Genomic DNA, 26,283 nt, shown 5'->3' on the forward strand with positions numbered 1-26,283 from the left:
CTGCAGGACTTCTTTACACAGTTTGTACTCCTCTTTCAGCTCTCTGTCTTTGCAGCACCTCTTCTGCACACAGCTTGTTTGTTCAGAGAGAGAGCCAGAACAATCCCAGCTCACAGGGAGGACGGGGCCTGGCCTCTCCCCTTCCTCACTGGCCTGTCCAACCTGTCAATCAGGCTGAGCTGGAGTGTTGGCTGCTTTCCATTGTCTCTGGGGTCTGTCAGCCTCCTGAACCCTTCCCCATCTGAAAGTGGGAGCTGGCAAACCAAAAACCTCCCACAGAGTTTTAGTAAGGGGTAACAGTCCCCTTACACCTAAACTATATGCTTGGTAATGCTGATTATAATCAGTAGATCACATTTCTGAGTAGGGAAACGACATCAGCAGGCCTGCTGATGGAGTGGGGCAGGGGGCAGCTGTATTGGCACCCAGCAATTCTTGGAGCTCTTGCCACTGCTATCGCAGGAGTGGTAGCAGCCTGAGCCCTTGAAATCACATTAGAGTGCCACACACGGTGCACTTTGGGAAGTTCTGAGGACTGGCAGGATGGGGGAAGGAGTGGGCAGCGTGGTATGTTCCAGGCAGCACTTGAGGGTTGGCTGCACCAGCCTTAGCATTCCTCTACTGACTACTACATAGCTATCAATAATGTAAATGGATTTATTTTCATTTTGTTTTCTTAAACATGTTCATACAGAAACTTCTAAAAATAATATTAAGGCTGGAAAATTAAGTATTCTAAAATGAAGAATATTCACCAAACCTTTCAAAACACCATGACCAAGTTTCCTCCTTCTTATCTTACATTGTTAGGAAAAAACATGAGCAAAAAGAAAATTATGTTTATAGCTATTGGAAATGAACAAATTCAGATTTGATATACCAAGTTTTGAATTGTGAAAGCTTCTTTTTACACAAAAGTAAGTTAATGCTATTGATGACAGAGAAAAAAGACACACCAATGGAGCTTTAGCGACTGGTACTTTTATTCTTATGGAGCCACAACACTATCTCAAAAGAGAATAATTTCTGCTTAAATTGGTTCCCTGATTTAGTAATTATTTTGTTCATGATAAACAAGTTATACCAAGGATTTTACTCTCTTTAAGAAAAATATATTTGAACTCGTAAAACACAAAAAGGTAGATAAATGCCATGGAATTTGAATAATTTTCTTTTAGCAAAGTTAGAAAATGTTTACATCTCTTACAAAAAGTAGCAAGGAAATTTAAAATAAAAAATATACTTATTTTGGGTCACTTAGCCCATTTTACAGGGAGCACTTGCAGGGGAGGGACCAAATTACATAAAAAAAGCTTATTATCTTTGTCTACCTACCAAGAGCAAACAACCAACCAGAATTCCTAAGCAGATTCACATCGATTTTGCTTGTACAAATGTTGGTGGAGACCCATAATGCAAATGCTGTGTCAGGAATTGAGGCTGTGGCCATCTGAGATGATTGCATACTCCCTTTGCTGGCAAGCAAGACTTCTGAAAGTCAGCGGAGTTCAAAGACGTGGGTGGTGTTAGCTTAATGGGATGTGTAGAAGAGAGATCATTCAAGCAGTGGAAATATATTATATTCCTGCTGTATGGAACTTTGGTGGAAGTAAGCTGCCTCCAAAGCAGAAACCCAGAGGGTTACATTGCCTGCTCTCTGCTGATATGACATCCACACAGTGACATGGAACTTACTGTTGCTTGGAGGTGCAGTTTACAGAGTTGTTGACTCGAATCCCACAACTTGAACTCGAGTCCAACTTAAGTCGCCTAGGTGATTCAACTTGAGACTTGACTCGGGTTCATTGTTTATGACTTAAGTCTCGACTGAGACTTGCTAATTTTGTTAAATCGACTTGATGAAAAAATTGTCTGAAAATGCCGATATTGATGACTTGTACAAAAGTGACTTGACATTTTTTAACTTAAGACTTGAGACTCGACTTGGGACTTGACTCGAAAGGGACTTTAGGGACTCGAGACTTGAACTGAAGTGACTTGAGACTCGACTTGGACTTGACAATGACAACTTGAAGACAACACTGCAGTTTTCACCACCTTGCACCATTTCTTTGGTGTGTTTTTTTAATCTAATCACTGTAGGATTCTGTACACAGGCAGCTTCACATGCATTTGTATTGTACACTTGTTCTTTGTTATGTATGTTTGAAGGTATTTGTTCATCAGTGACTATGTCCTTTCCATTTTGGGAAAAATTATTGTCCCTTCTTTCTCCCCTAGTTTTTCTGTGGGTTTTTTTTTTCGTTTGTGCAGTGTCGTCATCAGTGATTTTGGTATAACTCTAAATTCAGATTCATTAGTTAACTCCCTCAATTAGTGACAATTATAATTAAAAAAAGGCAAGTGGAAAATACTCAATAACATTAAAAGACTGTCAGAACATATAACACAAGCCCATTCTCATCCCCGCTTATTTTTTGCTAGAGAAATACAAATTGGTTAATAAAACGTTGCTGGTTCAAATTTAACATATGCTTTTTTTCTAATTAAATAGCTGATTTGCTTTAAACTTTACAAAATGCAGTAATTATGTAGTTTGAAATATTTCTGTGCATCCATTTAATTAAAACTGTTTCATCCTTGAATGTATCTATGCCATCAAATGCCGGCAGTGCCCCACTGCAATGTATATTGGCCAAACTGGACAATCTCTACGGGAGAGAGTTAATGAACACAAATCAGATATCTGAAAAGGCAATTCACACAAAAACCTGTTGGAGAACACTTTAATCTTCCTGGACACTCATTAATGGATCTCCAAGTCGCCGTTTTGTTTCAGACCAATTCCACAAACCAAATACACAGAGAAGGATTGGAACTTAACTTCATTCACAAGATTAATTCTTATACAAATGGTCTGAATTGGGATATAAATTCACTATCTTCCACCTTTTAATGACTTAACCAACCAGCCAACCAATGGAGATATTAATGGTTCTTAACAGCCTCTTGTAACTATTTGAACTATCTACTCACTGACTCTCTTTTTCTTCCTCCCCTCCCATTTTTCTCTCCCCCCCGCTCCCCCGCTTCCCTTATTTATTTTTGGATCTGGACTTTATTATACTCTGGTCATCTGAAGAAGTGGGTTTTTGCCCATGAAAGCTCATGATACCATCTACATGTTTTGTTAGTCTTTAAGGTGCTACTAGACTATTCGTTGTTTTTTAAGTTTTTCCTATTACAGACTAACTCAGCTACCCCTCTGAAGCTTTCATCCTTAAATGTGAGCTATCTAGATGATTACTCTTGTTTGTTTCAAACAGACTATGGGCTTTAAAAATGGCCACTGATATGATCAAAATATACTTTTTTGTCTGATGTCTCCTTTGTGGCTCATGCTATTGTAGCTCAGGCATTTAGGTGTAATGGGATGAGTATATAAGAACTGAATTACTGTTATGAATTGTCCATCCCCGAGAGCAATGCAGTGAATTCAAGAGAGACTAGGTGGTTTTAACAATTTATTGAAAATTACAACAGGAATATACAATCCTAGACTACACTTAGTAAAAATAAGTAAAATCTCAGGCCTTGTTAGGTGGTTGAGTGAGTTATACTGGCTGCGGTACCTAGAATTTGCAGGGTTTGCTGATTTGAATTGTTGCAGCACATTGATTAGATTCAGAGGGGACATGCAGCTGTCACAGTCAATGTTGTGTACAATCAGCATGCACTCACTTCATGTTCCCTGGCTTTACATGCATCTCACTTTAGTAATACCAGTAGGAAAAAAATGACATGGGCAGAAACCAGCAGAATTTGGCAATCCTTCACGTGAACAACAGAAAACAAAATGTCTCGTTGGCCGCACATAGAACCCCGATGGGCCACAGGTTTCCCACCTCCTGGTATAGAGTTGCCATCACTCTACCACATAAAGAAGTTGTTAATACTATATATTCTAGGCTAGCAGTAAGTAGGAAAACTGCTGGAATAATCCAGATTGCTAGGAACATTTGAATGGACCCTGAAATATTTTTATTTTTTTATTATTATTATTTATTATTTATTTTCTCTTATGATTTTATGAGTCTGGACCTTGACTAAACCTTGATGAAGAAATTTGGATCTTGACAAATAACAACTGATACTTCTGTTCTAGGCTAAGCATGTGCCCTGTGACATAGACTTACAAAGGATGTTCAGACATGCCCAACCATGGTTTCCCGTATTACTAAACAAATAAACACTAAAAACAAGAAGTGTAATGGTGCCTCACCCAGGAACACAGGATGTCTAAGGGTGTGGCCCATATGAGGGCTCTCCAGTTCCCTCACACTATAGAATCTTTCATTTCTTTTGTTTGTTGTAATGGTTTATAATTTGTTCTGCATGAATTGCTCTCTGAATTGAAATGCATATGCTCCTTTGTTTCAGATTGGAGAATTTGTTTACCTGGTAGAGGGAACATGTGGCATACCTTTGCCTTCAGGCTTGCTTCCAATGGATAGTCCAAATGTTCTGCCCATTAGCAGCACATTAAAAGGTAGAGTAAACGAAAGGGAAACAATGAAATAAGGAAAACATCCTTTATAATGTATTGAGTTCTAAGGCACTTACAGGAAGGAAAATAAATACACTAAGAAAAATGAGCCATTTTATAATGGAATGAACCTTAGAAAGGCATTGCAAAACAAACATGATCTAAAATTGTTCCTCTAGTCATATGGTTTAGATTTTCTTTCCTGCCCAAATCTTTTTCCAGTTATAGGCTGCTTGTAAGCCTCCTAACCTGATATGTCTCTGCAAATAAACTAGAGTAAATTTTCAGCTTGGCCATATAAAAATTTTTCATACCTACTTTCCAAGATGCCTCAATTCTGTAGTACTGCAGCAGTAATTGGCAATACTTGAACCGGTACAAGCATTTCTTGCTTGTCTTAGAATTCTCCTGGATAGGAAATATTGGCACATTTGTTATGTCGTGATGGGTATTCTGATAGCTGTATTTCCTGGAACACAATGAACTAAAGCCAAAATGGTGTCAACTGCAATGTCTCAGAAATATCTCAGTCAAATAAATATGTGTAGCTCTTAGTTCGAGTTCCTTATGGCTGCATGATATGCAGTGGTGTAGCAAGGGAGGCAGGGTGCGGGCAGTTGCCCCCGCATGCCACACTAGGGAGGCACAAATTTAGCCCCCCTCTCCTTCCCCTGTAATCTCTTGGCTCTCCTGCTCCACCTCCACCTGCTACCACTGCCTGGAGCCTCCTCCCCACCTCTCTGTCCCCAGCCCGACTCTCCTCTATCTTCACCAGCAGGTTAGTGCATGCAGGCACCCAGCCCCAAACTGGAGGGGGTAGGGGAAGACGTGATACAAGCTCCACTCCTCCTCCTTCCAGGGTTGGGCTCAGCCGTGTGCCAGATTTGGGGCCCTGCCACATGGAAGGGGGGGGGGCGTAAATTTTGCTTTTGCCCCCAGGCGCATAACACCCTCGCTATGTCTCTGATGGTATGTTATTCAGTATCAGCTGCAGTGTAAATTCTAGTGTGCATGAGCGGGTCTCAAAAACTGGACTGAGAGGTCCCTTTTGATGTGTACTAAAAGTTCCATAATGCATGTTAACATAGTTGTGTTTCAAACAGCACTGCATAGGCTTCACCGTGGAACTTTAGCGAATGCCAGCAGGGTCTTCATGGATAGTTAATCTAATAACATACTGGTGTGCATTAGAATTTACACTCTAGCTATTGCACACACACACACACACACACACACACACACACACACACACACACACACACACACACGTTATACAAGTCCTTACTTACGTTTATACAGCATTACGTCCTTGACATTTTATTAAACCCTTAGTTTAGTTCTGGAGAACAATCCTGCAGCTTTGTTCAATTAATATTGTTCAAATTCACCACCTTCAGATGTTGTTTCTGCTTGCTAATGGGCTGGGAATCTATGGAGGAAATAGAGAAGGAAAGGTTATTTACCTAGAAACTGTAATTCGTTGTCTCTATAGCTCTTTGTTCACTGAATATAGATCCACGCAGCAAATTATATGAAGCAATGACAGTTACTTGGGAAGTGACCTTTCTTTCATAGGTTGTGATTCAGACACATTTTTGCATGACCATTTAATGAGGTCTGAACAACTCTGTCAGTACTGGACTATTTCTCATGTGGATAACGTGCCTCCAAGAGACGGGGCACTTTTAATAAAATACAATCTAAGAGAAATTCAGCATTTATTTAATCAGTTTAGAAACATCTGTATTTAACCACCTCTAAACCATTGGTTTGTGCCCATCTCTCTTTAAAATACATAATTTTTGAAACATACTCATTTTTTGTGAGGGAAAACTAGCAGTTTGTGCAGTAAACTCCTGAGATGATGCCCTCTAATTAGGAGTATATTTCTCTGCTGCTTTTGGAAGTGTGTTAATCATCATCTGCTCTGTCTTCTACAACACATACAGCCATAGGATGAAGACCGCTTTGCAGTATAATGAACTTGATGGCTTACATGAGCTGTGCAGAGACCGTTTTTCCTCTGGGCAGTCATCTAAAGAATTTGTGCTTTCACTCACTATCTCTAAATAAATGCCAGTCAGATTAATTACTGTAATATTCAAAAAAATGAAACCGAAAGGAAAAAATAAGGAGAAAGTCATATCATGTCTGAGTATCGATGACTGTGTCCTGTTAGGTACCTTTTTAAAGATTTAATACATTGTAGCCTCTCAAAGTGAGCCATTTGTAGCCAGGCAGTGCTGAGTTTCAGAATGATGTTGTACATTACTGCTATCATAATTACAACATTTATAGTGTGGTCTGCGATTTTACTGTTATTTTCTGTCTGGTGCCAGTTCCTGCCATGTAAATAATTTGTGAGTGATTCAATCCTGAATGATGTATTTGAAGAGTATATGGTTCAGCCATTTTAAAATCACATAAGGCTGAAAGTTAAAATATAGATCCACAGATGGGATGCAAATGCTAAAAAACCTCTAAGATGCACACTCTAAAATGTGACTCTGTGATATGCATTTCTGTGAGATTACAAGACTTCCTTTCATCTTCCTTCCTATTAGCTCACTTCCTCCTGCTTTTCTCTTTCATTTCTTTCAATGGTGATTATTGATCCTGCACTATCAAAGCACTCTGCTGTCAGGGTTAAGTATTCCATCAGGAGCTGTTCCTGCCTTCTGCTGTTCATTATGGTGATAGAACTAAAGTGAGGCTTAGAGCAGCAGTATAAAGGCATGTATCAACCATAAAACCCACAGTGCTATGGTGCCTGGAGCCAACCAGCAAAGTGATCTTGTGTTTAAAACTCAGAATTAGAATCCAATTCTAATTCCCAACCTGGATTCCATTCCCAGCTCCAGCACAGATTTTCTCTGTGATCTTGGACAAGTTATTTAATGTTTCTGTGTTACACTTCCTCTGTCAAATGAAGATAAAGTTCTTTTCTGCTACTCTTTCTTTGTTAGATTGTAAACCTTTGAGACAAGGGAATTGTCTCTCACTATGTGTTTGAACTGTATTGCCACAGTTTTAGCCAGGGTTGTAAGTGCCAAGGTAATATAAATAAATGGATTACCTTACTCTCCAAAATGTCTTCTCACTATAGATATGTTCCACAGGAGGGGCTGAAGGAGGGTGTGTGTGTGTTGACAGAGCGAGCGAGCGAGAGATCTCACTAACAAACATACCGTGCAATTCACTTTCAGAAGACACTGAAATCACCACAAATTTTACTTCCTGCATATCATAATCCTATCAATTTGACTTAACCTTCCCATCAGAACAATACTTCTGAACTAATGGGAGGAGGATGGTAAGGAGAGTAATGACTGGAAAGGACGTATAGAAAGACATGCAAATTATAAAGTAAACCACAGTAAATATATAAGGACTTCTGACACCCCAGTGATGAGAGCAATATGAAAGCTTTAATAAATAGTTAGTAATAATTACTCCCATAAATGTAATGAGATATAAAAATATAGTTAAATATATATTTTTGTTTATTATGCAGAGCAACTTTCAATTTGGATTACAGTCTGTGTTTTCAATCCTTTTTCATGGTTGTAAGTTATAATTAGTCTAAAACTCAAACTATTACAGCAAAGCTTACATTGTTACATTAAACTCTGAATTTAATATTTTTGCTTGTGCTCTGGTCTGGGCTACTGAAATAGCAGCTGACAAATGGCTTTGTGTATTGCAGGTCAGGGTATAGTACAGCCAGTTCTGTGCTTTAAATGTGGTCTCACTGATGTACTTGAAGAAAAGCTGAAAATCCCGTTGGTTAATGAAGCTCGGGAGAAGGCTCTGGCCATTGCAGCACAGCAGCAGATGTCAGCTCTCGAACATAAGCGAAGAAAGGTCACAGGAACACTGGAGAGCAGCAGTGTTCGAGTTGCAGTTGCAGCCTTAGGGCTGTCTGGAATTGAGGTAAAAAAACATAGTAAACCTGGCAGAATATTACATAGCTTCTCTTTATTTGTGAGGTTGGGTTGGTTAAATTTCAGAAAGTACCATTAAATAGATAAAGAAGTTATGGCTTTTTCATACACAGAATAGTCTTCAAAGATTTTATTTTGTGTGTTCCCTAAGGTACTGCATTATATCAACTGTTTTTTAAAAAATAAAACCTGAAACGCCTCATTCCACGAGGAGTACAGCTAGTTCGGATTAGGAAGCCTAATCCGAACTAGCTACTCCGTGCCGCGTGTAGCCGCGCGGCACGGGGTTTGAACTGCCGGCATTTAAAAATGGCGCCGGCCGGCTTCATGCAAATGAAGGCCGGGAAATTCAAATCCCGGGCTTCGTTTGCAAGTGCGGTATGCCTACATTACCCTCCTAGTTCGAATTAGGAGGGTAGTGTAGACATACCCCTAGAGAGTGATATGTTAATTTTTCAAGTCAAATTTTCTTATTAGTAAATCCATATTCTGCAATGTCACTGAACATACAAACATATTTCCATTATGAAAATAAAATGTAACTGTATATAGATCATGACCAAAGCCATGGTCTGTATATTTTAGCTCCTTCTGGATCTTGGAGCCAACTGACGAACAGGTAGATCCCTGGGTGGCTCTTTGTTATGCCAGCTGTATAGCCATGCTCTGCTTTTTCTGGATGTGACCCCAATGCTCTGTGGTAGAGGGTAGAAGTGATCTTGCTAAAGCTGCCTTCTGCCACTAGAGGATTCCCCTGTACAAGGGAAATCCTCTACTAACAGTTACATTGGCTGTAATGCTGCTTTGTGCTGTCAGAGAAGTCTTACTGGGGCTGAAGAGCTTGCCTTTTACTACATAATATCTATTTTAATAGGTGAAACATTGATACGGAAATTGTGTATTGCTCCTCTGTATTTGAGAGCATTATGGTACGGTATCTGTTAGTGGAAGTATTCTTATGAAAAATAATTATGGTGTCTGAAAGAAAAAGAAAAGAGATAAATGCCATGTAACAGTAAAGAAAATTAAACTATTATGTGTATGTGAATGTATGACAAATGAGGCATGAAAACAACTCCTCCTCTTTCATGAAGTTTTCTTTTAAACAGTAATATTTCAACAATAATATTTCAATTATTATTATTAATAATTAATAATAATAACTATTTCAAGAATAATCTATAAATGATGCATCCATTTACAAGGTGTTTCTTACTATGGGGGGAAATCCTGACACTGTAGAACTCCAACTGACGTCAGGGGGCCATGATAGACATCCATGGTATTGAGACTTAAATTTCTTCCTCTAGGATGCTAGCTAATCACTTGCTGAGGTGACATTTTTGGAGTATTTCATGCATATCACTTTTGTACCTTTTAATATATACTGCATATATTAATCTGCCATATTGGAGCATTAACTGTGAATTTAATCAGAATTTGTAATATAATCAGAGTAAGTATAGTATCTTGTACCAGAAGTCATGCTAAAATCTAATGATAATACTAATACGATATGAATCTTAGGGTGGTTGATAAGAGTCAAGATTAGGTGTGAATATTTAATGGTAAGATGTCAAAATATTTGAAATGTCATATTTGAGAATCAATAATGAAAAGTATGAGGTGAATATAATATGCAGAGAGCACCCTTTTTCTTGTGCAGGAAATATTCTTTTGTCAAATATTTCTTCAAGAGAAATATCACGGAGCTTAGCTTTGATTGATGTAGAAGAGATTTATTTAACAGATTAAAACCAATATATTTCTCCATTTGGTAAACCATTGTAAAGTTTAAACTGCAAAAAGCGATCATAATAAAGTTTATAATAAATTCACATTTATTAGACACATAAAAACAGTTCACAGTGTAGAAGTTATAGCAGAGTTTATTGAAGATGCTTGCAAGTAAGATTATGTTTCACAATTGAGTCTGAAGCTCAAGGTCTAAATTCAGGTTTGATTCTGAATTACCTAAAAATCTGTAGTTTGGCAAATTTATATAAATTTGTGAAGTCCTTTAGAAAGGATTTTATAGCTTGCATAAGTAAGGAAGCTTTAGCTACAGGCACAATTACACATGTGAACAGAAGGAGAGGTGCTACCTACATTATTACTGCTTGCCCTCTCTACCTGAATACCTCTAAAACCAAAATGATTTAGATCTTTATTTTTAGTAATGGTTGTATTTGCCTTTTATTTTGTACTTCTGTAAAGGAGCACAGTTGTGACTGAAGAACTTGTCCTTCAGAATCAGAGTAAAAATGCAGGTTCATTTCTGTACAGTATGTGACCTTAGTCCTTACACATAGATGGCCTCTATTTTTTAACTTCTTTGCTAAAAATTTCTCCTGGTAATTATTTTTTTGTGTCATACAAAGAACAGTTTATACAGAGTCCCTGAAAATTGTGTTTATTAGAACAATAATACATAGCTCTTTCCAGTGAAACACTGATTATTTACTTATTCCATTGTGCTCCTGGCCAAAGGCTCTAAATCAGGAATGGCACAATATTGTGTTGGGTAGTATACAAGCAAAGTATAGGAAGCGACAGTCTTCCTCTGGAGTTGTGGTCTAGAAGAGGTGAACAAGGGGTTCTGTCTTGGTCTTTGTCCAGGCTCACCACTGTTCTGTTCCCTTCAGAGCTTGGAATCCAATAAACACAGAAACAAAAAACAGGTGGGAGGAAAAGGATAGAACATACAAGTAAATGATCCAGGTGATAATCATTATGTGAATTAGTTGTTATTAATGATGAGTGAGGGAAAATGGTAGGGAAGGATGCTTATGTAAACAAAACAAAAAATAGGAGGAAAAGAAAGGAAAGGTAAATACTGAAGAGAGACAGGAAAGAATAGAGAGGAGAAGGGCAGGATGGGAGGGCTGCCAGAGAAGGGACTATGGTGAGTGGAGGAAGCAAGAGGTTGGAAGGAAAAATCAACACACAGTACAAAATATCTCGAATGAGTAGTGTAAAATAACACTGTGTTGTCATCACTGCTTCTGGGAAATGAGTAGGTCTGGAAATTTGGGAGAGGCTCAGATATGATCCCTTCTTTCTTGTGTTTGTATTAGTGCCCTCTCTCCATAGTGAATGTCTCAGCTTAAGAAGCACCTGCCTTTCTTCCTCCTATAGGGGACCCAATGCATGGGGACCCAATGCATGATTAAGCCCTAGATGAGTGAAGTAATTTTGGGGAGCCAGCTGAGGCTCTCCCCTCCTACAGCTTCTGTTGTGTTGGAGTCTCTGTTCTGGGGGTTTCTCAGTTCTTTCTCTTGGGGATGCTGGGTTTTTGAGACTAGAGTTGGAGTCTAATGAAAGTGAACAAGGGGTTCTGTATTGGTCTTTATTGAGGCTCACCACTGTTCTGTTGCCCTGATTCAGTCCATTGTGGGAGCCCTTTGCTACAGATGCTTGGCTCTGACCACAACTTTTATCTTACCACCATTGATCATGTGACTCAAAAGGGGAAACAACTAGAATTTGGTGTATTTTAAAAGTACATTTTAAACAATAACAAAAGAAATCTTGGGTCAAATTCTGGTCTCAGTTGCATTTTTGGAAAACCTCCAGAATAATTTTGTCCCAGTGCTCAGTGTCTGTCTTCTATCAAAGTGAAAGGGTGATGTATATGCGCGCGTGTGTGTGTATCTATATCATCTATCATAGCTTACTGCAGGCTATACACACAACCATAAATAAACTACATAGATTTTAATACATCATTCAGCCAGCATTTGTTGATATACAGGTTGGAACTCCCTCTTCTGGCACCTTCAGGATCTGACTGGTCCCAAACGAGAGGATTTGCCAGACCAGGAGAGGACCCTGCCATTGGCCTCCTCACCCATCCCTGCTGCTGGCTGCTTCTGAACCGTGCTCAATCCCATTTCCCCCTGGCTCGGGTTTTGGCCCTTGCCTTGCTGCTGCTGGGGTATGGCCTGAGCGCCCCCTGCCAATGGCCCAGCTGGGGTGCCTTGCCATTGTGGTCGGAGCTCCTTGGCCACTGGGACCGGAGCTCTCCAGCCGCAAGAACTCTGTCATGCCACTTGCCCCTCCTGACATAGGGCTCCCAACTGAGTCACGAGCCCTCAATGCTGTGCTTCCAGCCCCACCATCAGACCTTCCTTTCCCTGGGCTCAGTGATCCAGGAAAATTTGTGGTGCTGCTGGACTATGGATGTTGTCGGACCAGAGAGTCACAGTTTAGGGAGGTACAACCTATGCAGTGAAAGCTGGTAGAATATCCTATTTCAGACAATGTTTGAGCACAAAAAATAAACATACAAACAAAAACCCTCCAAAACCATGAGAGTCCGGACATAAAGTTGTTTTATTGGCGAGAAGTTACAAGTCATAGGGTGGAAGGAACAAACCGAGTTAAAATGAGATTTAAAAACCATTTGTGAGACAATTACATCCAGGGAAGCTGCCATATTGCCTCAGTCACCTATAGCAAAAGTATCTACAATGCAAAGAAATCGGGGGTCGTATACTTGAACAAACAGGATTTGCCGCAAAGGAGAAAAAGCCAGAAAGACAAGAATGGCTAATATTCAGAGTATATTAATAAGTTAAAGAATCTGATGCTTGTAACAAAGTCTATTATTCTATCTACTCATACTGCAAACTCATCCAGGGAACTGAAAGTCAATTATTTTCTTCACCACTAATAACAATTTCATATTTTGGAATATCATTAGCAGTTATGTTGATACACAAGCCAGAATAAAATCTGCCTCACTCTCTAACAGCTCTATTGGCTGTATAGTGATAACTGGAGTTAAAATTAGCAAACATTTGTTTTTATCTCTAAATAAGCAGATATGATTTGGATTACATACAAAAGGAACAGATCTGTTGAATCACAAGGTACGTTTTGTCACCCTTCCAGTGTTAGCTATGCCTTTGTCACCCCTCCTACTCTTTCTTGGGCACCTACTTAAAAGTTTCAGGCTTCCTAGCCTTCTGCTGTCTCAGGCATAGATTTGCATCAATCTGTCTCTTGAAACTGGGGGTTTAGGGTTGCAGTTCCTCTGTGCTTCAGTGTGATTTCCACTGAAGGTCTGAGGTATGTCTACACTGCCACCCTAGTTCAAACTAGGGCAGCTAATGTAGGCATTGGAACTTGCAAATGAAGCCCAGGATTTAAATATCCCAGGCTTCATTTGCGTGTTCCCGGGCGCCACCATTTTTACATGCCCCGTAGTTCGAACTACCTGCCTGCGGCTACACGCAGCACGGACTACGTAGTTCGAATTAAAGCTCCTAATTCGAACTACCGTTAAACCTCCTTGCAGGAGGAATAATGGAAAAAAGGGTTTACTTTTGACAGATCCGCGTCTAGACTGCCATTTTTTTTTAAAAAAGCTCAGTTTCGAAAAAAAACAGTGGCCAAATTTATGATAATGACGCACGGGATACTTAAATCCCTGCTTCATTAGCAATTTTGACGTGCCTAATCTACATCTTTCTTTTGACAGAGAGGTGTAGTCTAGACAAAGCCAAAGGCTCTAGCAAAATATATTTATACATAGGATAAAACATTACAGAGTAAGCACATTAAAAATAATGTTCTTTTGTGATTGCTAAAATTTTATTAGAGATCACCCATCAATCTTATGGGACTTGAGTAACTTAAGGTCTTTCCAACCTTTGCTCAATTATCTCCTTTAATAAAATTTGACAATTTCATGTCTCATGTCAGAGCCTGGGGAGGAGCTATTTTGAAATAGCAGCAGTGAAGTGTTCACACTACTGGTATTCCATAATAGCTATTTCAGAATAGGCATTATTCCTCATGGAATGAGGTTTACAGTAGTTGGAATAAATGGTCCATTATTTCAAATTTATTTCAAAATAATGGAATTACTGTGTAGACACTTGCATTGTTATTTGGAATAATGGGCGTTATTCCGAAATAATGGTGCTATGTAGAAGCACCCTGACTGAAGTAAAATGTTGGAAAAATCATCTGATATCAATATCATCCAAACTATGGCTTCCAATTTGTTATTCAAATATCTCATAGATTTAGAGACAAAATAAACATTAATTTTTTGTGTGGTTCTGTGACTCGTGTCACAAAAATAACACTCTTATTTCAAGTTTTCTCTAAGCCCTTGGACTGGCTAGTTGAAATAGATTATTGCTACTATCACATGAATGATTTGTTTCAACTGTTAAATTTTGAGAGTACTATCAGTGTATTTCCAGCTAATGAAGTCATCCAGTTTTTTACCTCAAGAAGCAACTCCGCTTGCCCCGCTTGTAAATATGTCCTGAAAAAATGCACACTACCAAAAAGTATTGAATTTTCTGCTTAGGTAAAAGTAATGCCTAAGTCTTTTATGACTATCCAGTTATGTTTCATGCAGAGGGGATTTTGAATATGTTTCAACATTTTTATATGCTGTTGAGTAAATAAGGTATTTGAAGTAGAAGTTTAACAAAAGACCCCACATTTTCTCTCTGCTTTAAGATTTCACAGAAGTTGACTCTCTCCCTCAAAATAATGGAGAGTAAAGTATATAGGCCATGTTCTACCCTCTCCTGCTTGAATTATTAATTCAAACAGTACTTGATAATATCCTTTATAAATAATATTGTATTCAGTATCTAACTTTTTGGATTTTTCTTCTTCACAAATCCTTTCCATAATTAAAAAATGCAATGTAATACATTTCTTCCATCAGCAATTGTGCACATTTTCTATTAGTTTTAGTAAGAGTTGTAACATTTGCACAAGAAAAGGGAACATCTTAAAATATGAAAAATATTAAGTATCTTAATATTAACTTAACTAATAGAAGGATCAATTTTAAATTCAAATACTCTTTTGTAAATTCCCTCTACAGCAGGGGTCGGCAACCTTTCAGAAGTGGCGTGCCAAGATTTAACTTACTCACTTCTATTTATGGATCTGCATGCCATTGACACTTTTAAAAGTCAATAATAGTCCTACTTACATTTTAACAGCCTCATTAATCCCTCTCAGTAGCCTCAAGTGTGTGCCACATCTTCCTTCACCCCCCTTCTACTCCTACACTGCTGTGCCTCCAGCACACACACTGGCATGGTAGCAGCACTGGAACTGCAGCCCTCTGGGAGCAGTGCTGAGGCGAGGAGGGGCTGGGGGGACAGAGTCACTTCCCTGCTCGGACCGGCCCTTTGTCTGGGGCTTGCCCTTCATGTGCAAGCTGCAGCTCTGGGGCTGGGGCAGGTAGAGTCTGGGACTGTCCAGGGCTGAGTCCAGCCCCTGGCTGGGCATAGTGGGGTGCTGGGGAAGGGTCTCCCTGCACATGGGGAGCAGCTATGGCTTAGCCCAGGCCCCAGCACCTTTTGGAGGTGGCAGCAGCGTGTGACCAGCCATGCCACTGCGATCTACGGAGTAACCTCAGCCTTGCCCACTCCCGGAGCAGGAGGCAGAGCCTATATTGGGGGAGGGAGATGTTAATTCATTCGCTCCTGGGAGCTGTATTCCAGGCAGGGGCAGCCCCAGGGACATGAAGCCCAGTGCAGGGCCATTTGCCCAGTCCCTATGCCATGCTGTGCGGCGACCATGAGGCTTGACCCACTTATTGGACTTTCCTCGTCCCTACCATTGTTCAGGAATTTGGAAGATTTGGTGAAAAAATTCCAGAACTTTCCAGTTTGGGGTAGCAAATAAAGAAATACATAATTGCTTTTAAGTCTCAGAGGGGTAGCCGTGTTAGTTTGTAACTTTAAAAATAACAGGTAGTCCTGTGGTACCTTAGGACACATTTACACAAGTAGTCCTGTGGTACCTCAGGCACATTTACACTGTAGGGCAAAAATCGAATTAAGCTACGCAACTTCAGCTACGTCGATTGCGTAGCTGAAGTCGAAATGGCTTAATTCGGCTTTTGGTGCTGTCTACACAGCAGGAAGTCAAAGAAAGAACACTCTTCCTTCAACTTCTCTTACTCCTTGTGAAATTAGGGTTACCGGAGTTGGAGTAAGAAGTCCTCCAGCTCGCCATTATTTCAAAATAATGAACTGGTGTGTAGACGCGCTCTTTGTTATTTTGAAATAATGTCAGTTATTCCGAAATAATGCTGATATGTAGACATACCCTTAGAGACTAATAAAAATTTATAGAATCAAGAGCTTTCATGGGTAAAATATATTTCATCAAGTATTACCCATGAAAGCTCATAGTTATATATTTTTTTGTTAGTCTCTAAGGTGCCACAGGACTACTAATAATTGTTTTAGTATATTTTCTTGTTCCTATTTTACTTGACTTGAAAAGTTTTAAAGATTTATAATTTGTCATTGAGAAGCATGAGTACTTTTTCAGGCCCACGTAAGGAGGCTTATATATAACCAATTTTGTTCGCCTCTATAAGAGAAAGAATTGCCAGATTTATTCTATTAATTTGAGTAATAATTTTGCAATTTAAAATTAATTGTAAGGGGAAACCAAACCATCTGTAGTAATATTTGCAAAAGTTAATAATCAGCTGTTCTACCTGTTTAATTATAACCCTTATCTTGTTTAAATCCAAGTCTCTAAAACAGAATTTATTCACTTTTAAAGTCTTTATTATGGGTGCACTTATTATACAAAGTTACATAGTGTTTCTTTATTTGCAGAGAGAAGTGCTGTGTTGGCCTAAATACCCCCCAAAGTTAAAATCCGTGGACTACAGTGTACAAGTGAGCATGCCAGAATATTTTGAAATCCCTGAAAAGCTCTCCATTCCTGTGTTATCAACAAGCAGAGTTAATTCTAGAGCCTTTTCAAAGGAAGGCCATCAAGCTGCGAAAGTAACAGGTAAAAAATAGCCTACTGTTTGAACTGCAACTGATAACTTGTGCTTTTTAACCTTAAACTTTCCTTCTCCCATAGTGTCCTTTCCATCCACTCCCCCCAATTCTTTCCCACTATATCCACAAAGGGTATGTCTACACAGCATTTTGGACTGTGTGATGACAGCAAGTCTCTCAGCAGGGGCGGATATACGGCAGGGCGAGCGGGGCGGCCGCCCCGGGCCCCGCGCTTCAAAAAGCCCCGCGCATGCGCTGTGGCGCCACCGCGCATGCGCGTTGCGTCACCGCGCATGTGCCGTGGCAAAGGGGGGCCCCACAAGATTATGCTGTCCTGGGCCCCACAAAACGGTCATCTGCCCCTGTCTCTCAGCACAGGTATTCCTCAGTGGTCCATCTGATTTTAATAATCCTTCTGGATGGGTGGAGTTTCCCAAGTTCAGAACAAACATTTTCAAAGTTTATAAAGGAAAACTTACATATTTTCTTATAGCATGTAATATAGACATTGCAAGTGAGATTAGTGCATATGCAGCAACTTAAAAGTATTTCAGGCAGTCTAAACACATTGTTATAAGACTTGTATGTATTTAGAGCAAAACTAACATACAGATGCACAGATTGGTCTCTAGAGTTCTTTAGTTCTTAGCTAATGCCAGTAGACTGGGCAAGACCTGGTATCTGGCCTGTCAGCTTCACACTCTCTGCCTCTTTACTTTTTAACTCTTCTGTTTTCTACTGAGATTTTAAATATTTTCTTCATTGCTTAGTGCCTATTAAGTTTCAGTCTCCTTCTGATATTTATTTTTTTGAAAATGCATTACTACCTTTATACAAGATTTTAAGCAGTTGGTATACAATCTTATTTTTCAATTTGCTATAATTTGTGTGTCATGGTATCTGGCAAAGATATAATCGTGTAATAGTCTCATGAAACTCATGCTGATGTAGCCTTTTGCTTCAAGTTTCAGTGCATGTCTTGTCTTCGCTCATGGTAGTTAAGGTTGCCAGGTGCCCGGTATTGACCCGAGCAGTCTAGTATTTTTTCCTCCTGTCTGGTAAAAAAAATTCAGAAAATACCGGGCACCTAAAATGTCTGGTATTTTCTGATTTTTTTTCCCTGACAGGAGGTGAAAATACCGGACACCTGGCAACCCTACACACACTCAGCAACTGGGCCCAGCGCCTAGCCCCTCCCCCCCGCAAACCCCTCTCCTTCCGCTTACCTGGTTCCACAGGGGAGCTGTCTTCTGGCTTGGAGCAGGGAAACAAAAAGCTGGCAAAAAGCCTCAAAGGCCTTTCTTAAAGGAGCCATGCTGTTTAAAAAAAATATACATATACAGGCAGTCCCCGGGTTACGTACAAGATAGGGACTGTAGGTTTGTTCTTAAGTTGAATTTGTATGTAAGTCGGAACTGGTACATATTGTAGGGGAAACTCGACCCAAACATTTCTCCAGAGCTCAGTTTTATTCTCCCACACCTCACTTCCCTCAGTCCTCTATTCTCAAGCTGAGGTGTCTGCTGAGAAAAGCTGCTCCGCGTCTCCCTGGTCTGCTGTGGGGGGCGCTAGCTTTGTGTCTCCTTGGTCTGCTGGGGGGAAGCAGCTAGTGCGGGGTTGCCTCACCCCGTTTGTAAGTAGGGATCTGATGTAAGTCGGATCCATGTAACCTGGGGACTGCCTGTACATATACATATACATATACATATACATATACATATACATATACATATACATATACATATACATATACATATACATATACATATACATATACATATACATATATATTTATTTGATTTGCTGTTGGGGTCCTTTTTTTGTTGTTTTTGCTCAACAACTTTGGTCTCCGCTTTTCTTTTTCTCAACAGAATTTTTCCCCACATTTTTTGGGGGGGGAAGGGAGGTTTGGTATTTTTGGTTAAACCATCTGGCAACCCTAATGCTAATGGAAGGCAGTTGGGAGCCTTCTACAGGTTACGTTTGCATTGTCCTGGATCCTCAAAACTCCATCTGTCCTGTGAGAAGTGAATACTGTCCACAGTCCCAGAGACCATTAATTTGAGAACTGCTAGCATGCCTAGTCATTCAAGATATTAGATATGTGGAATATAGCTCTGACAATTAAATGTCCTTTTGCTTTCTTAAAAAAACAGAATGAAAAAATCACAGTTGCCCATTCATATTAATCTTTACAGTATCGTTCCAAATAGGTTTTGAATTTAATGTTTCATTGAGACATAGCATGCTTTGCAATCATATATTGCTCATCGATGAGCTGAAAAGGATGAGAAAGGAGTGAGTTCACATTTCTTTTTCTCCAAGTCTGTGTTAGCTGGATTACAATACATACAAAAACAACAGAAGATGAGGATATCAGGAACAGGAAAAAAAAGTTATTTTTTAGTCTTCTGGATGACTCTGTTCTGTGTGTTTAAATGAGATTTGTGTAACATCCCCTACCCAGATTTTACCCAGCAGTAATTCCTGGATTGGACAGTCCAGCCAGAGACAGGTCAGGCTGTGTTTTGTGAGGTTACAAAAGAGGAGGTCCTTGCAAGGCACTTCTAAAATCTAAGGGCCTGATCTCGTGAACAGACCTTGAAATCGTGAGAATCTATGCATGAGGAATGATTGGTGAATGTTGGTCTGTTTACAGGAAAGACACTTAGGCATGATGAGTGTCTAGTCACCTGATAAATATGCTGATAAATTATTTTGATAGCTTATTTCTTTAATTTTTAATTTTTACACAAACATAGCAAAAGGCCACAGAGCTCGCTAAAGACTTTGCATGCAAAATTTGAAGACTTAATTGCTCAGCCTTTTTCCAATTATTGATCAGCAAAGAAAGTCTTCAGGTGTTGTATTAGGAACTTAGTAATTGCCATTCTGGATCAGACCAGTGGTCCATCAAGTCCACTGTCCTCTCTCTGGTAGTGTCCATTACCAGATGATTCACAAGAAGGTGCAAGAAATCTCAGAGTGGTTATAGGACAACCTTTCTACAAGGAAATTTCTTCCTAATCCTATGGTAAGAGATTGACTTATGTCCTGAATCATATTCCATCCAAAGTATATGTGTAGTTGTTCCTTCACCCCCACATCTTTCATTCTTCACTAGTTGAGAAATTAGGGATGTAAAATTCTGTTTTATCGGTTAAGTGGTTAACTGTTTAAATGGGATCCCATAAGAAGGGAACTGCTGCAGCCCAGACGGACCTGCTGCACTGGGTGGGCAGTGGCTGCTCCAGCCAGCCTAGAGCACCCTTCAACCTGTCTCGGATGGGGGGCTGCTCCAGCTCAGCAGGGCCGCTGGTTAACCAGTGACATCTCTAGATGTTGATTAGAAATGTTGAATTAGGTCTTCAAAATTTCATTCTTGTTAGAGTTCCCTGAGGATAATACTAAAGCACAAATAGCATCAACAATCTTAAGCTCTTTCTAAAGCCACAATACTATTAATATTATTATTATTAGTATATTTATTTATTGTATTAACAATAACACTTTTAATCTCCCACTGCAATTATAATCTTGTACTGAACAGACTGGTTAATTATTTTCTTATATCCTTTGGAATGGGGAATTTTATATTTCCTATGCAAAGGTGGCCTTTTTGGTATTTCTGTTGGCTTCTGGAACAGTGAGAGAGGCTGTTTTGTCTTCTCTTCCCTTCTTGAACTTTATAAAAACAAAATAGCTTTTTGTCCAGGTCACATGTATTTAACTAGAGTGGTTTACAGCTGTTTCTGAAGTGGTTAATCTCATTGTCATTGTTTCCCCCCCCCTCATTAGCATTAATCTGAAACCTAAATTCACCCTGTATACATGTGATGTGAAATAATTAACCAGGCACAATAATTCATGAATCTTTGAACAGATTGAATACATTATTACACAATAGTTATTCCAGAATATTTGCCTGTAAGAACACTTTATTCCAAAATAAAAATTATTCAAGAATAATTACTGTGCTTTAGAAGTTCACTAATTATTACAAAATTAAATGTGATTTTATTCTGGAATAGAGTGTCTAGATGGGTAGCCATTCAAAAAACTCTGTTCTAGTAAGTGTCCTTATATAGAAGCCCTAAGAAATGAGGTAGCAACATAATTCCGCAATACCTGCAAGAGTGACAGCATCAAGCTATCAGACAAGGAAAACGGACTAAATGTCTAAATGTCAGAAGTAACGCATCACTAAACTTAAAGTAAACAGATAGATTTATGCGTAGTTCTCATATAACTGCTATTTAAATGCTTCTGCTTTTACCTGGCTGACTTTTTTTTTTTCAGTCCTTGATGGCAGAATAGTTTTTCCTGAATTAGCAATAAGGTAAACAGATTCAGATATATCTTTGGTAGTTCAAAAATAACCATAAATGAAAGGCCAATTGCATTGTAGACTCTTGGTACTGTACATGTTATGCTTTTGACAGTCATCATTCAAATGCTGAAATAGATATTTCAAAGGTTGGTTTTCAGTACTGGCAAGAAATCGGAGTGGGAAAGCAACTGACTGCATAAAGTTAAGATAGTATTGAATACTCAAAATTATTTCTTAGAATTTTATCTTGAATAGAGATTGATGAAAATGTACTGGGTTAAGCCTTATTTTGTTTAAATGATATATGGCAGAATATCTTATGTGGGACACATGGCCAAAATTTCTTTATCCAAAGAGTTACAGAATTACAGATTCTCCAAATAACTACTGAAAATCTTTGTGACAGATACAGGAAATCTTGAAAATTAACAAAATGGAAATCAAATGTATTAGGGAATCTCTTGCAAGCCTCTTGACAAGATAAAATATATACACTGCATCTGAAAAGAGCCCTTAGCTTTTATGTGAAGCAGGCAACACCTTTTATGTAAACCAATTCATTTTGACACCAGTTTAACTGTCCATATTTTTTACAAACTTTTATGTGTAAATATTTTTACATACTTGTCTTCATATATTTTACATTATTATTCATTGGTATAATTGTGGCTTGAGGACAAAATGAAAAATTATTTAACCAGAGTTGTGGCAATGACAAGAGTCATCTCCAAGTCCATTCAGCCGCTTGAATTTTCAAAGCAACCACTTGGAAGTCATTGGATTATATTAAAGAACAATACTGTTCCAGCACTGTGGCATGTAAGGAATACAAAACTGGCATTGCTATACTGCATGAAAACTCATCTCTCTTCTGTCTTGCGTGAGAAATTTCTACCTCCTTTGTGTTAAATGAGTCTTTATATAAAAATATATATGACCTAATTTAACTAGGAAGTATTAACTGTTTCAGTTTTTGTATCTGTGCTACTGGTATGTTTTTGTAAGTTATTTAATTATTAAGGGTTTTTGTAATTAAATTGTTTCCTGATTATGTGATGATTGATAATGTATTAAATGGCATATTTTGAGGTATCGTAAATTACGTGACTGGTAGAAATATCTGTTTCTACAGAATAGAAAATGGTCAGCTTTGGTGGATGGGGCCTCTGGATGTTTCAGAAATAGAAATATTTAATATTAAATGTGTGTAAAATGTGTATACACTTAAATATATGTGTATGTACCTAAAAGATATCGGTTTATATATTTCAAATATTAAGTGGGTTTATACCAGTATTTATTTATTCTCTCAGTAACGGATTTATGTGTCTGTTAAGTGTTCCTCTGACACTCTAATGTATTTCCATGATTTCTGCATGCCCCCTCCCCAAATCTACGAAAGTTGCTTTTTATGAGTACTTTTGGAAAAGTTTGACGTTTTTATTATGAATTGGTTTCAGGTGACCCAAAAAAAGCATTAGGCTGATTTCTGAAAAAGGAATATTTAAGTCCCCTTTTCTCTGAAAATGTTGTGAATTTCTTTAGATTTTCCAGGAAATTCTATACTAGGATGAAATGTAATGTGTGAAACTTGTGATGGTTTTGTTAGTTTTTCTGGGGAAGTAGAGTGGGGAAGAAATCAAGTTTATAAACCATCTTTAACCTAAGCTCTGCTTTTGAAATGGGTATGTAAACTTCTAGACCTAATTAATTCATTTCAAAAGATGTGTGCATATAGATCCAAAAGCGATAATTATGTCTGGATGGTGTACACCTTAAAATATTCCAATAATAAACAGTTTGTTTTTATTTAGTGCTTATGAATGCTTTTGCATTTGTGGTAAAAACTTTTATTTTTTAATTTACTCCATTTTTCAAAGCTTGTTCATGAATGACTTAAGGTCAGTACTAAGGAATGAAAACTAGGTTAGGTTTTAACTGCAGGCTATGTTGTGTTTTTAATTTCTTTTTAGGGGTATGAGTATTTTTTGCCAGTTTTGTTAAATAGTAGTGTGAATTTTTTAGTTGAAAAGATTATTTAGATAGTTCTGGTTTTAGAAAAAAATGAAAACAGTAGTTTGCTTTTTAAAAAAATGTATTTTGAGCATAATAAACGTTCATAATAAATTAGTTAGGGTTCAAATCTGCTGTTCTGAAATACAAATGAAGTTGACCGAAGTTCAGAGTACAGATAGATAGCAGGATTGTGCATTCATGAGCTGTTATCAGTGTGAAGTAGTCTGTCATCTTTATAAATGGCAATATATATTGCCATTGGTCTTGAGTAGGCATACAAAGCTTTTTTTTAGTCATCACAACTGAAAACTGAATTGATACTGTCCTTCCAGTCACTATGCATAGAGCCACCCTGAGGACTTTTAGCAAAATAAGTGCACATCCCAAATGTAACCTGAAGGACAGAAGAGAAATCTTTAGCCCGCCCCCTCCTTGCTGCAAACTCCTGCTGCAGCAGTTCTGAAGATCTGTTCTTTTTTTTAATAGTAGCGATCAGTTCACACCTGTTCCTCCTTTCTTGGACTGTCTTTACAAGGCAAATGGTTAGAGACATTTATTCTTTATTCAAATGAAAGCTGGAAAATCTTCTTTACATTTCAAATTCTCCATAAACTAGAGAGAACTGTGGCCTTCCTGGGACTTAAAGGCCTACTCTGAAAATGTCATAGGATTTTTCCAGGAGAGCATAGCATACTATGGAGCAATTAAAAGAGAAGCTGTATATGATACAGAATGTTATGATCAGTGTTTCTTAAACTTTTTAAGACTGAAGAATACCAAACAATAATTTTTTTTTATGGGGAACACCAAAAAAAACCCAAAAAACACCGGACCTGGAAGACCTCGGGGTTGCAATGTGCCATGACCCCACCAGGAAGACTGCCCTAATAACACTCTGGTACATGGAACTGAAAATGTAGACCACAAAAAAGTAAGGGGTAGGGTGTCTGACCAGGAGTGGGTAATGGGGCAGGGTGTCTGGCCAGGAGGAAGGGTGCAGAAGGGGACTTGGGGCAGGGTGTCAGTGCATTCCCAGCTTGCTGGGTCTCGGCAGGGGGAAGGGAGTAAGGGGGTTTGGGTGTGGGGTCTGGCATGAGTGGGAGGCTTACCTGGCTTTGCACCTCCTGCAGCAGAGAAAGCCTCCAGGGAGCATGCTCTTGTTCTTTGTGGAGAGGTGGGTGGAAAGCTCAGTTCCCCTCCCTCCCCCCAGCCTATGTATCAAGTAACTCAGCGCAGCTGCAGCACCAGGCCAGGCTTCCCACTGGCAGGGCAGGGGGAGGGAGGAGGAGTAGAAACCCTGACCGTCCCCAACAGATTAAACTCTGCCACTTCCCCAGCAGGCTGGGGAGGGGCGCCGGGGAGAGAGACTAGCAGCGCATGGGGGGCAGCAGAGCCCAACTGTGCCCCGTCACCCACCTTTTAACAAAGCCCATCAGCTTATGGGCACATTCCATATAAGAACAATCATTGGACATCCTAAAACTCCTGAACTTAACCCGGTGGGATTCAGGGGTAACCCTGAACTGCTTCAGTGCATAGTCCTTAAACCGCCAGTAGTCTAACGCTTCTTCCTCCCCCATAGCATTGAATACCTCCCTGGCCTTGCCAGTCAGTTTGGTCATCAGGACAGGCATGTGCTGCTCATCTGGGATCTGGTCCACATTGCAGATGCGCTCGAAGGTGGCTAAAAACTCCTCAATATCATCATTATCACTGTAGATGGGACAGATCCTTTCCCAACTCTTGTTGGCAAGTGGGGCTGGGCTCGCAGGTTGCTGTACCCTTTGTTGTGCCTCCAGTATCTGGTGTTGGTGCCACTGGGAACTCTCCTCCATTTGCTGTACGTGGGCCGCTCTCTCCGCTTCTGCTGATTCCTCTCTCCTTTGCACGTTTCTCTGCCAGGGCCCTCTCGTGTTCTAGCTCCATTTTCCTCATTGCCTGTTGCCTCTTGATTTCCTCTGTAACCGCATCCATGGCATCTGGTGGGGGCCACTTCTTGGCCCACAGGTCATCCTGCATCAGCAAAACTGTCAACTGTTGCTTAGTAGTTCTCTTTAGGAAGCCAGTGCCCCTCTGTGAGCACAAATCCTTTAGAGGCTCTTTGCTTAGGCTCTCATACTGGTGCTGACTCATTTCAGTTGCTCTTTATCCAACCAAATTCTCAGTACCAAAAATCAAATTTAGACAGTGAGGGGGTCTTGATCCAAAGCTCAGTTGACCAAGATCTGTGGATCCTGCCGACTACGTCACTGTGACTGACTGGGCCAGGTCTGGGTACAGCTTAAGGCATCCGCTCAGGGCGAATTGCTCAAGTTCGAGGCTCCTTACAGCCCCCAGACTGGAGACCTTCCCAAACAGGCCACGAACCAGTCCCACAGAGCGCTTCAGCTGCCTGCTTGAAGCCTCACGAGCAAAACCCCTCCGATACCCCAGCAATATCCATGCCCCAGATGTCCCCGGGCCTCATATACAGGTGAGGGGTCTAAAACCCAATCTCACCTTCCCTGAACAAGTTCTGTCCGGTTCCAAGAAACCAGCCACAGATCCCCGATCAATTTACCCTCTGGATCTTACCCACAAATCACGCTGAGCCAGTCCTTTAGAATCTACCATCTAAAGGTTTATTACTACAGTAAAGAAAAGCATGAGAGTAAGGTTGCTAAAATATCATACATTACATGCATTGAATCT

At 39.6% G+C, this 26,283-nt stretch overlaps 1 protein-coding gene across 1 annotated transcript in view; it reads left to right on the forward strand.

Annotated features, from left to right (window-relative positions):
- CFAP47 (cilia and flagella associated protein 47) overlaps positions 1-26,283 on the forward strand; it is a 651,639-nt gene that overhangs the window by 313,312 nt on the left and 312,044 nt on the right. The window contains exons 43-45 of the mRNA XM_075913261.2: positions 4,402-4,510; positions 8,214-8,440; positions 17,073-17,253. Coding sequence (XP_075769376.2) covers positions 4,402-4,510; positions 8,214-8,440; positions 17,073-17,253 — 517 coding nt within the window. The remainder of the gene's footprint in view (positions 1-4,401; positions 4,511-8,213; positions 8,441-17,072; positions 17,254-26,283) is intronic.

This window comes from Pelodiscus sinensis, chromosome 1 (genome assembly GCF_052426305.1).
Source record: "Pelodiscus sinensis isolate ZL-2025 chromosome 1, ASM5242630v1, whole genome shotgun sequence".
Taxonomy (NCBI): Eukaryota; Metazoa; Chordata; order Testudines; family Trionychidae; genus Pelodiscus; species Pelodiscus sinensis.